The 12,413-nt window shown below is 50.8% G+C and overlaps 1 protein-coding gene across 1 annotated transcript in view; it reads right to left on the bottom strand.

Annotated features, from left to right (window-relative positions):
• WNT5B (Wnt family member 5B) overlaps positions 1-10,803 on the bottom strand; it is a 71,080-nt gene extending 60,277 nt beyond the window's left edge. The window contains exon 1 of the mRNA XM_035345832.1: positions 10,498-10,803. Coding sequence (XP_035201723.1) covers positions 10,498-10,503 — 6 coding nt within the window. The 5' untranslated portion in view covers positions 10,504-10,803. The remainder of the gene's footprint in view (positions 1-10,497) is intronic.
• Positions 10,804-12,413: the final 1,610 nt, after the last annotated feature.

Raw genomic sequence — 12,413 nt, 5'->3', positions numbered from 1 at the left:
AGTAATTTTTTTCCCATAGATCGTTTGTGTGCACACTGCTGAAACTTTCTGATAACTGAATACACCAGAAAAACAGACATGGATTCCTATCCCAGAATGGATGAGTGCCATTCCTAGAATCAAATTTCAGATGCAAATATTTGAAGATATCAAAAGTTAGGTCCCTTCAGTAAAGTTTGCTTTAGCATGTGAACGTGGTATCTATGAGCATTTCCATTATTAAATTCCTTTGTTAAAATATTCTCAAAGGGCACGAAAGAGTCTTCAAACACAATCAAACACCCTTGAAAATACTGGCCAAGATCACAAGAAAAGTTTAAAACGTTCACCTAGCTCATCGTTGTTCCAGTGATGTAATGTTTGTAGCAGGCCCGCCAAGGCAATCCACAGGGGAAGCTGCTGTGAGAACCGCTCTTTTCTCCTTCAGGAGTATGTCTCCTGCTCATTTAGACTAATTGATTTCACACACAGTTGTTTATGTGTGTGGCCTCCCCTGATTTTCTGAGCTCTCTTTGCTCCAAACAAAACAGCTTAGGGATGTAGATGGAGCCAATTGCATTTTGGAATAGTGGAGATAACACCTCAAAGCCAAACAGAAAAAAAAAAAAAAAAGAAAAAAACACTTTTCTTGGTTCAGAGGCTCTCTCTGGATTATGCTTTGAGGCAACTTTACAAAAGCATGCTTCTGAGGAACACCATAAAACTGCTTCAGAGACACAGTGCGCAGAGCCCGGCAGGAAAATGTTCCCCACAATGGTGGGAAGGGGAAAAAGTAACTTCTGAGCAGAAAGATATATGGCAGCTTGCAAGATTGCAAACAATAGACAACCAAGAAGCTGTCTCAAATTTTAAAGCATCCTGATTTCATAGAGCTCGTAGCTGCACTGAGAGAGCATCGGAGTCCTACTTTGTGCACGGATTGTGTATCAGGAAACTGCACTGATCTACCAAACACTGTTTAGAAAGGAAAATTTATCTTGGGCAAGAAATCTGGATATTAATTTGAAAGCACAAGACAGAGCAAGAAAGATTAACTGCCCTCAGCCTCTCCAGATCAGCCATGTGGACGCACTGCAGATTCAATCTGCAGCGAATTACAAGTCATCACACACAAAGCATTGAAGTAGCCAGCCAGCAAAACCAGTGGAAATATACTTTTGTGGATCTGGTCAGAGAATGGAATCTCTGTTCCCCAAGAAGGTCTGGGATTTCAACATTTGCCTTCATCCCAAAAAAAGATGAAAGGTCAAAATATTATACTATTTCATGCCACGAACAATTCCAAACGCTTTTGAATTGAAAATGCGGGGGAAAAAAACAACACCTTATTGATAGAAACAAAACATTCAACATGAGATGTTGATCCAAAACAAGAGATTTCAGTGTGTTGACCTGAAATTTAAACTCTTGTTTCAGATTTCAACTTAAATATCATTTTAAGTCTGAATGTCAATTGGAAACAGAAATAATTAAGTTTTGAAACATCACTATGGAAAAATGTTTTTCTTCTGAAAATTTTGTTTTATACCAAAGCATATTTTCTAATGGAAGCTTCTTTACTTTCCCTGCTCTGTATTTGTTTCTGTTGCTGCCTGAGGACTGGGCATTTGCTCTAAGCATATGGAGGTCCCAGTGAGCATATTCACTCTGGGGACACACCAGGAACCAGAGGTACCTCACAGAAGCTCAGGAACAGGCACACCTTCACCCAGACTTGTTTAGAACATATACTCCAAAATATTACAGAGCAATTGCAGATTTTGATATCAAGGAAAAGGTCCGTGGATGAGCACTGGACAAACAGAAACCCACTTCCACACACAGATGGTGGGTAGCGTCTGAGGGTACTCCTAGATGCCCTACAGAGCTCCACCTCTTATTCAGCATGCTGGATTACAGACTGCTTTCCAATGGTCTGCCCTATAAAACCTTGGAAAGGAAAAGGCAAATGGGGCTCCAGAAACATCAAATTACCTCTAATCATTTGTTGTTTATTTAATATTAATTCTCTGCATACAAACGCAAGGGAAAGCTCTAGAAATCCACAACATTTCTGATGTGTTCATTCTGTCTGAAGACATCTCTAAGCATGCATACAACCAACAGCAATTTCTGCCCCATGCAGAAATAACCAACCAGTTTTTCCTGCAGGAATGGGGACAGTAAGAAAAAGCAGAATACCACCAACACAGGGTTGTGAAGTTTGACCAAAGAGGCACCCACACCACTAATGTCGGCTGCTTCTGACAAATGGGATGATGGGCATGAACACCAAGTCTGCACTGCCTAAAAGCCACACAGCGTGTCCATTCACAGCAACCAGTCACACACAGGGGCCTCAAGGGATCAAGACAGTCTGGAAGAGCAGCTAGAATGACACTGAGGTGTATTCAGAGAAGGCACTACCAAGGAAAGAGCGAGAGGATTAAGTGATGAATTTAACACTGTTGGCAGTAGAAGCCAAAGGCTTCTGCCCACTTGGGCAGAGGAGCTGATGGGATAAGCAAGGCTCAGTTAGCAGGAGCTTTCAATGACAACAGTGCGCAGCAGGGCAGCAGCATCTGCCTGAGACCAAACAGGGAATGGTGACTGCCTGAGACCAAACATGTGAAGATGACTCTGTGGCTTTCAACATCAGACCAGCATCCGCTCCGTTGATGGACCTGGGTGACGTCTGGACCTCCGTTGATGTCTGGATGACAATCCGTAACTTGGGAACAGGCACTGGTTCTGAGCTCTTGCAATCCCACAGGAACATATCCTCTTCCTGGGACTCCTCCATCCCTGGCCCAACCCCAGCACGCCCTGAAGGCAGGCATACAAATATCCTCTTGCACACAGGTTCAATGGCTAACCCACACAAGGGTTGGGGCCCACTGAATATCACTTCTTTTACCAAGAGGGAGAATGAGTTCCTGGACCAGCTGGGAAATAAGAGGATCATCTTCCCTGTTACATCAAGGAGGTGCAGGAGCTTGTACAGGTGCCAGGCAAAGCTGCTTATCCCTCCATCCTGTGATGGTGAGCGGCACCTTCAATTTGTCCATCTCAGGAAGGATTGCATGAACCACAAGGTTCACCAGCCCAGATCTCAAGAAGATTTACCAAAGGCGGCAAGGAACTGACAGAGCCTTATCTCTAACATATTCAAAATACATTTCCTACTTTGGCCTTGTCCATAAGCCAAAGTTAGGATTAACTAACTAACTTTGTCTAAACATACATAACCACTTTTCTTATTGCTCATAGCTTGGTTTTATGCTTGACTTATGAGTGTCACCTAGCATCTATACTATGGCCTGGTCCAGACTATCAAGTTTACCCCATAAAACTTCATTAGGTCATGAAGGAAGAAGAAAAAAAAGTCCCATGCCTCTGTACACCCCAGTTAACGCCATTATTCTGACAGAGATCCCAGAAAGGCCACAGCAGGAGGTGTTGTTTCTCCCATGTTACCAGAGCTGGTGCTGCTCTGCCATGGAGGGGACCTAACAAAAGCAGTCAAATTCAGACAGAGGCTGATCGGAGTCAATTGTTCCATCTAGGCAGGTCTGACCTAAAATGGTGCTGTTTTCTTAGAAAGTACAGAAGTTTTACGTGTCTTGTAGTCAAAAAAAAAGCGGCTATTATGTGCAGCGGGTTCTTAGGCTGTTGGAGTACAACTGTAGTTATGCAGAAACGCAGACTCGTAGATCATCTCAGCGTGTTGTGGAGAAGACAGCCAGCTCTTGAGTCTTTCAGGATTGCGCAGACTCCTTGGAAAGCAGCAGAGATGCTGAAAGAGCCCGAGCAGCTCCAGTAAAAACTGCACATGAACAGTGCTGCACTCACCGAGCCTACCCCGCTGAAAACTTTCTTGCCGTTAATAAAGAATTATTAGAAGTTCATTTTGTCCTTTGGCAAAACTCCCATACAGCTTGCTAAGAATGGGTGGAAATGGGGAATAGTTAGGAAAACAGAAGAGAAGTCATGACAGGCAATTGGTCATAATTCATGCAAGCACTAACGCGGCGCTACCTGCGTGGCGGGCGGCGAAGTCTCCGCAGGTGGAACAACAGCTGCAGTCACACAGGGCTGCAGATGTCAGGGAGAAACCTGGTCTGTACACAGCCTGCTCTTGAACAAGAAGCGACACTCTGGTTCAAAACCCGAAGCCTCCACTACAGCATGCAGGGTGATGGGGCTACCCCACGAGTATCGCCTCCATGCACGATGGTAGGATTCCAGCTACTTTTTTAGCATCCAAAGACGAGCAGAATCAATGGTGATGACGGACACGGGATACTCAAACCTTCCCAACTGTGACACAGAAATGGTAACAGCAACTTATTTACTAAACAAAACCCTGGCATTCTGCCAGCTCTGATATCTACAATAATTATAGCAAATCTGGACCACAGAATACAATCAGGAAACTTCTACACTGCCCAGTCTGTAAAAAACGTAACAAACCACCTTAACACCTTCATTTCCTTTCTTTCACACAGTATCATTTTTTTCTGACTACAGCCAACTCTGGAGTACTTAGGAACACCTCAGAGACTAGTGAACCTGACAACCACAGAACAATGTTTCACCGAAAAACATTCTGTTAATGAAGACGTATTTGGGCTCACATGTTTTTCTCGACATTCCTTGATGTGTACCAAGGCTCAGAGAGGTTTTAACAGCTAAGCGAGGGATATTCTAAGTTTATTTGCTTTCAAACTGACTCGCACATAATAGAGGTGCTACAACGCTTTGGGACTCAGTGAAACAATGATGCTGAAACAGCCAAGAAACTGAACAGAGAACAATTGGAAGATAAATTTAGGGAGACCACTGAAATACCAGTATTGGTATGACTTTTGTTAACCCTCTGCCCTTAATGACTAAAATAAACCCCAAACACATGCTCCACCCAGCACTTCAGTCTCCATGTCCAATTGAGATGGGAGAGTTTAAAGAAAGCACATTATATTTTCCCGAAATCCTTCAAACAAACTACAACTTAAACTGTACATATATTTTAATATTATATATACATATATATACACGCACACAAAGATGCGATGCTGCTCTCCTTTTCTTTCCCAAAGAGAAAAACTATCAAACCCTTCGTATGACCTACTGAAAGCCAAAGATTACACCCAGAACTCTTTTTTCAAGTCTCTGTATGCAGCTGTGCCACGAGCTCTCTGGCCATGAACTGCTGCTCACTCTGGGATGATTTACCCCATCTGTGTATCCCTACGAGGCACCTAAAGAATGCATTATTTTATCTAACTTTGTTTTTCTTAATGTCACTCCAGAACCTGAGACAAAGCTTTGCAAAACTGACTCGCCCCTTTGAGCGATCAATCCCAGACTACTTAAGCATGCCCAAGCATCAGAAATAGCTGAGCCTCAGGAAAAATCGGGACCTTTGACAGCGTTTCAAGTCGGATACCCCAAATCACTAGTCACTGCTGGAAACCTTGGCCTTCAATACCTTTCCTCTGAATACAAGAGCATTAACAGAAGGCCACCGGGTTAGCTCAAAGAGTGACAGAGGAGGCCAGGATTCAAACCATCTCTCTCATGTGGTAGACCACAGCATTAACTGCACGACAACCAGGCATGCCCGGAAAAGCAGAGATCAATTAGGGGTCTCTTGCAGGGTTATGCAGGACACTACTGGTCTGATCCTGCCGTTTTCATTTAGATGAATAAGGCTGCCAGGCCAGGCCATATTTACTGTACCAAACTCTGAAACACTACAGAAAGTTAATTCTGCCCAGCCTGACAGAAATAGGAACGCTTCCTCTCCTTGGCTTTGCCCTCTCGCCAACTCCTTTGAAGCAGAGGTGCACATCAGTAGGTTCCCAAACAAACTGGGACCAAAGCCAGCCCAGGGAAGCCCAGGTCTGTACCAAGCAAAATAAGGGAGATGCATCCAGCAGGAAGGACCGACCGACCACCCGTCTCGGTCCTGACAGGGGCCAAAAGAGGCACTGTCCCTCTAGAGATGGCCATGGAGCCCTTCAGCATGCCGGGTCTCAGTTTGGGAACGACCACAGACAGAATGAAAATGTCTTTGGGCTGCAATGGGACAGGGGAAGATTTCCCAAAGCCCACTGCAGCATCAACAGAGCAGTAAAGAGCATCTGGAGATGACAGGCAAGAGACCCTCCAGCCCTGAGGGCTCTGAGGAGCCTTTCTGCAGCCAGATTTAAAAATAAAGCCAGGAGCAGGGAAGACTGGCTTGCCCAGGACCTCGAGAGAACCAGCGTCTGCCGGAGAGAGGGACTGAGCAGCAAACCGCCAGCCCGAGGCCGCCAGGAAACGCTGCAGCACGAGCCAGACCCACAGCTCAGCCACAAGAGAACAGGTCGGCTTAGGAGGGATGCAGCCGGCTGGGGAGTTAAATTTAGACAGGTAAACAGACCGAGGGGAAGAGGCAGGGTTCACGCAGCTCCTACTGCCCGTCTTTGCCTGGCCCCGGGGAGGACACCCCAATAACCCTGCCGGGGGGCTGCAGCCACAGACAGGGGCTCCTCCACGTGGTCTGTCTGGATGGGCAGGTGCAGGAGCGCTGCTGGCATGGACACTGCTTCCCCAGGGAAGCCAGGCGGCTGCACCACGATGTATGTAAGACTGCAGCCTGAGCTGTGGAGCCACAGCCCCACGGGCTGGGTACCAACGGGGGGGAGCTGGGGCTGCGCACACAGGGAAGGCACCAGAGAACACCCAAGGAGAAGCCAGGAGGCCACAGGGCTGGTGTAGCCATCCAGGTGCCAGAGCCCTGCCGAGCTACCTTTCTGAGGGAAAAAGGCATGACAGAAGAGGCTTGGCAATTGCTTGTGACACTTAATGAAAGAAGAAGGAGTTAAAGTCTTGCAAACTCAGCCAAATTTTAACTTGAGTCTTCCCGGCCCGGAGGGCTCGAGGGGATACACAGCACTGCCTTCCCCAGGCTGTCTGCAGCCTTGCCGCAAGCCTTCACAGCGTGTTTTACAGCGTCCAAGGACAAGTGAAGGATCCCCCCAGAAGGGCAGGCTGCGCCATACAACAGTCTCAGCTTGCAAAGTGCTTCTTCGAAGAAAGGCTGCGTAATTACAAGGGACACGGGAGCATCCCTACTTTGTGAAGCAGCTGTGCTGCAAAGCGGCAATCTGCTGTCAATGACCCTGTTGCTCTACCTCCCTCACAGCGGAGGAAGATTTGCGTAAGCCTTGTCAATTTGCAAGCCAAGGCTTGGAAGGGGCAGGGGATCGCAGGGCCCGGTGCTGCCTGTGGCTCTGTACGTGTGTTTCATCCAGTTATCTCCGCAGCCAGCCCCATAACTCACGCTCGAGTAAAGTGTGTTTTCCAAAGAGACGGTCGGTCCTTATCTGAGGGTTTTAAGAGCTGGAGAAGCTAACGCTTCCTTTGGTAGTTTGTTCCAATGGCCGATCACCCCGCTGTTAAAAACGTTGCCTACTGCTAATGCGAATGTATATTGCTTAAATGCCAGCAACATGCTGTTTTTGTGCAGTTCTCTTCTTGAATCGCAAAAGCTCTGCAAGTACCAGCTACTTCCCGCCACCGAGAGCACCCAGGTACCGCACCCAGCCACCGCTCGGCTCTCTCTCTGAAACGCTTCCTAGGCCCACATTCCTTAAGTCTGCCATTAGATAGGATTGTTTCCTGTCCAGGAACAATTCCCGTGACTCCCGTCTGCACTGCCTTCAACTTTAATGGGCCTGTGTTCCGTTTTCCATCAAGCTAACACCCCTTTCTCTGTAAAAATGGAAGCAAATCATGGGCTGTGAGGCCTTACATGACAACATGCCTTGGCTATCCGCATCCTGATTTTAAAAGTACTGTGCTTAAAAGTCTCTCTGAAATGCTCATTGTGTGTGTGTCCAATTAATTTTGAAATGATGAAATGCTTTTCACTTGAACTTTGATCAGCCATTAGGAAAAAGATCTTATGAATAGAAACGATTTATTTTCATTTAGATGAGCAATCATGCAGTCTTCAGAAAAGACTGGCTTCCCTGCACGCCTTGAAACCCAAGCCCAAAAACTTCAGGACAAAAGACTCAAGATCTGAAGCAGTCCAGAAACACAGAGGCTCACTGGGCTAGAAAAAAGAACAAATAGCATTAAAGGTGACTGCGCTAATTTATTTGTTGTGTAAATTTCACAACATTTGGTTGCTCACTAAGAGCCCAAGTTCCTGGAAACTTCAGTACACAAGAATTTCAATTTTTTCTTAAAAAGTTATGTTTCTGGCCTTTGCAGAAAAAGTCTTGAGAAGACTTTTTAAGAGAGGTACGTCTTCTTGAAAAGGGGCATACCTTGCTCCTAGAAACAATAAATCAGCAAAACCCAACTTTTCAGACCCAGCTCTTTCAAGACTTCAAGGTTTTTTCATCTGCTCTCCTGAGTTCTTGCAGACTGGGAGGGAAGGAGCTGAGAAAGAAAACTTCTTGGTGCTGGGATCCAGCAGCAACAATTTCAGCTGCGACATGCCCTGAAAGGAGGCGTGTTAGTTTTACATACAATAGAGACAGAGGAAAGGACAAAAGGGCTGCTTAAAGCTACCAGGAGGAGAGGTGAAACATTCCCCAAGTCACCGAATGAGCTAGGGAGGGACTCGCTTCCAAAAAGGAGGAATCTCTCACCGACACTCCTGGGCACAGAAACGCGAGTGAGGGATGGAGCCTGGGAGCACAGGAAATCCATGGCTGGGCTGCGGCCAGCTCGCCTGTCCAACTCTGCCTCCTACCCTCAGCTGGCAGTTGAGCCTCATGCTTTTCCCTTCATATACTTGGCTAATTTCTTTCAAGAAGAAGGAAAAAAAAAAGAGTGCTCGGGCTGGCTTTGCGGCCACACGTGGTAACTTATTCCATACGGTGTACACTAGGAGTACAAAATTCCACCTGAACTCCTTCAGCACCCAAGCTTCACCTCGTACAAATCCGTGTGTCCATGGACGGGACATTGGTATATGAGGAGTTTGTCTCTCGTGTGGAGAAGAAAATCCTCCTTCTCTCTTGGGAAGAAGAGCACGTACCAAATTTCATTCTGCTTTTAAAACACGGCGCACGCGACACAAGACAGGAGCACACCTGTGTGTTAGAGCTGCCACCACGGGAAGAAGGGCTTCCTTCAGACCGCGTGCCGAGGCACCGTGGTGAGCGCGGGACGGAAGGGCAGTGCGGGAAGGAAAGGCAACGCCGGGCTCAGGAGTGAGTGCTGGTGCCCCCCTGCAGACCAGAGGCCTGGGGAGAAGCACGGGGAAGACCTCGTAACATGCATGTACCAGATGGGGTAAAGGGCGCAGAACAGGCAGGCACAAAGAAGACGAGTGTAAAGGAAGGAGATCTCTGGACCCAAATAAAGAGCACAGGGAAAGAGCACTTGACGTTTAGTCAGCAGAGACATTGGTGCAAAAAGGCAGTCCCCACATGCTGGTGAAGCATGGTAGAGCAGATTATGGCAGAAACATGCAAACCAGGAATGCGATGTGTGTGCACCAGAGTTTCTGGCTAAGAGAAAATGAAGCAAGAACACAGATGCTTGGGTGAGCAACAGCACTGCTCTGTCATGAAAAAAAAAAGATGAACAGGTGAGTACGTGGGTGCAGAGAGTAGAGCAAGAGTGGTGATGAACACACGGGAGAGTACATGCAGGAAAGCATTAAGAGGAAGGAAGAAGTTGGACAGAGTCCGACAGGGATGCTCAACTGGTGGCAGAGGGAAAATACGAAAAACATGGGGCAACAAAGCATGTCACAGCACACAACAGTATGTTTGGGGAAGTTCTTCTGCCTGTACCGCTAAGGGAAGTATTGCACCATAATTCCCAGAAAATAAAAAAAAAATAAAAAACAAGTTTCATGAAACACGATGTTTGTTACGGGTACAGCTGGGATGCTCACGCCCTGGTACCTTAGGACCAGGCAGGCCGTCGCTGCTCGCCTGTGTCTCAGGGTGCACGAGCACCTCCTGCCCTGCCAGCGCCTATGCGGGTGCCACGCAGCAGGTTTGGGGTGAGACCAACAGCGTGGGCAGGGAGCTCGCAGGGCAGCCGGTGCCCACCCTGGGGAGGGAGCGGACCCTCACCCTCCTGCAAGGTCCGTCTTACCGGGGCAGCATCTGCTTGCCAGAGCCTCTCCTCTCACGTCAGAGGACCATCTGCCTTAGCACGGCCGCGGCTGCCACGCCGAGGAGCATCCCTCACGCCACAGCAGCCTCCCTCGTGCCAGGGCGAGGCCCGGAGCGCTCCCCAGCGCCGCACCGACCCCGTCCCACCGCGGCAACCCCTCCGAGCCCCCCGAGCACCTTCCCCCGACCCTCCAGGCCGAGCCGAGGGGCTCCCGGAGCGTCCCCAACCCGCGCTCCGCTCTCCCCTCGGCGCCCCCCGACGGCCCCGTCCCCTCCGCCGGGCGCTGCGCGGAGCCGCTGCGGGGGTCGCGGGGACCACCGTGCCGGGCCCTCCTCGGAGCCCCCCGCCGCCCCCCGCCGGCCGGGGCCGCCCCCTCCCTACCTGCATGTCCCCGGGCGGCGGCGGCAGGTGGGCACGGGGCTCGGCGCCCCCCGGACACCGCGAGGGGACGCACCTGCCCCGGGGGCCGCGGCCCCGCGCCGCGCTGAGCCCCCCGCCGGCGGCTGCGGGAGGGGAGCGGGGAAGGAAGGAAGGACGGACGGAGGTGGAGGTGGTGGTCTGCGGAAGGGCAGGCTCCCGGCGCTGGGCTGCCGCGGCTCCGAGGGCGCCTCCCGGCCGAAGTTGGCGGCGGCGGCGAGTGCCGGGCCCGGGAGGTGCCGGCGGATCCCGGGGGCTCCGGCCGCCTCCGCTCCGCCTCCCCCCGCCCCGCGCCCGCCCCCCGCGCCCTGTGCCCGCCCCGCCGCCGGGAGGGGGCTCGCCGGGGCCGGTCCGGGGGGCTGCTGCCGTCGGGGGGCTCCGAGGGGGAGGCTCACGGAGGGAAGGGGTCGCTAAAGGGCGAGGGGAGGTGGCCCGCTGCTGCTGCTGCTTCCCCGAGGGTCGGTGCTGGTGGGGAAGGGGGCGAGGAGGAGCCCGGGTGCTGGTGGAGAGGCCGCTGGAGGCAGGAGGAGAGCGGATTTCGGAGAGGGGGTGTTCGGTGGGGCTGGCTCCCCACCAGCGGGTCGCACCACCAGGAATAGCGGCGGAGGCTCTGCCTCCCCCTGAGCCCGTAAAACTTGGTGGGTCCAGCTCCCGCTTCTCCTGGCGGACAGAAGCAGGGAGAAGCCGCAGGGGCATGGGCAGGATGGGTGCACGCTGCCACTGGTGGGGGAGAGCGGTGCCCAGCCCTCGGGACAGCCTGGGGAGCCGCACACACACACGGGCAGGGTTTACGTGAGCTGGGTGGCAGCTCCGCAGCCGTGCACAAAGCCACGATTTGCACTTGTTGCGTTGGGGTCCTCATCTCTGGTCCCCACGGTGTCCGCAAACCGAGGTCTGGAGCTGCAGCGCCTGGTGCACAGTGCGAGGAGCAGCCAGCCCCCGCCTCGTTGCTCCTGACGGGTGTCAGGGGTACATCTGGGAGGCAGCTGGTCCACTGGAGCTCCTCTAATTTGGGCCAGGCTGTGACAGTCGGCACAGCTCGAGGTGCGTACCCATACACAAGCATCTCCTTGCAACCAGCTCTGAGCATCCCTTCGTGTCCGTTTTGGAAACACTGCGTGAGCGTGTTTAGAGGAGCAGGTGAGGGTTTGACTCCAGGATGCACGGTGCAACTAATTGAAGGCTCTCAGTGTCTTAATTTACAACCTGCTATTGCAGTGTTTCCCATCGTGGTAGTCATTAGTGAGACTTCCCTTTAATGTGAGCAGGGGATAGAGGAGGTGCAGCTGGAGGTAAATAGCAACCTGGTGTTTGTGGTAGGAAATAAGGAACCATTGTCCCCAGCACTACGTAACCAGGAAGATAATAGTTGGTATAGCAAATACCAACTAATTAGAGGGAAAATGCTGTCTCGAAATTGCAGCTGGCTGCAGGAAATTTTTGGTGCCAGCTTTTCTCCCTCCAAGGTAAAGTTGTTTTGTGATGCTCGTCTGCCAAACTTTTAGCCTGCGCGTTCAGGCTTTGCAGAGCAGGTGCAGGGTGCTCCTCTGGGGAACCAGCAAACATCAGGGTCCTCTTTTGGGCACCCGGAGGTGTGAGGGGGAGCATTATGACTTGGGGCTTGGTGACACACTCTCGAGTGACGTGCTTTTCCAGTTTTGGCATTATAAGGCACAGCTGGCTGCAGTGGGTTAGCAGGCCTGAGCTCCTCTTTGGCACCTTCTGGTACAATGCCACGGGAATCCTGGGGCTGGCACTGCTTCACACCCCGAGATGCCTCAGGGTTACAGGTGGCAGAGGGGGAAGGCAGAGTTGCTGCAGGACCAGTGGCAGAGACGGACAGGCAGGACTGGATAGATGTGCTCCTTGAAACCTGCAGC

Source organism: Oxyura jamaicensis, chromosome 1 (genome assembly GCF_011077185.1).
Source record: "Oxyura jamaicensis isolate SHBP4307 breed ruddy duck chromosome 1, BPBGC_Ojam_1.0, whole genome shotgun sequence".
Taxonomy (NCBI): Eukaryota; Metazoa; Chordata; class Aves; order Anseriformes; family Anatidae; genus Oxyura; species Oxyura jamaicensis.
Note: the sequence above shows the minus strand (reverse complement) of the source record. Positions and strands in the feature narration are given on the sequence as shown.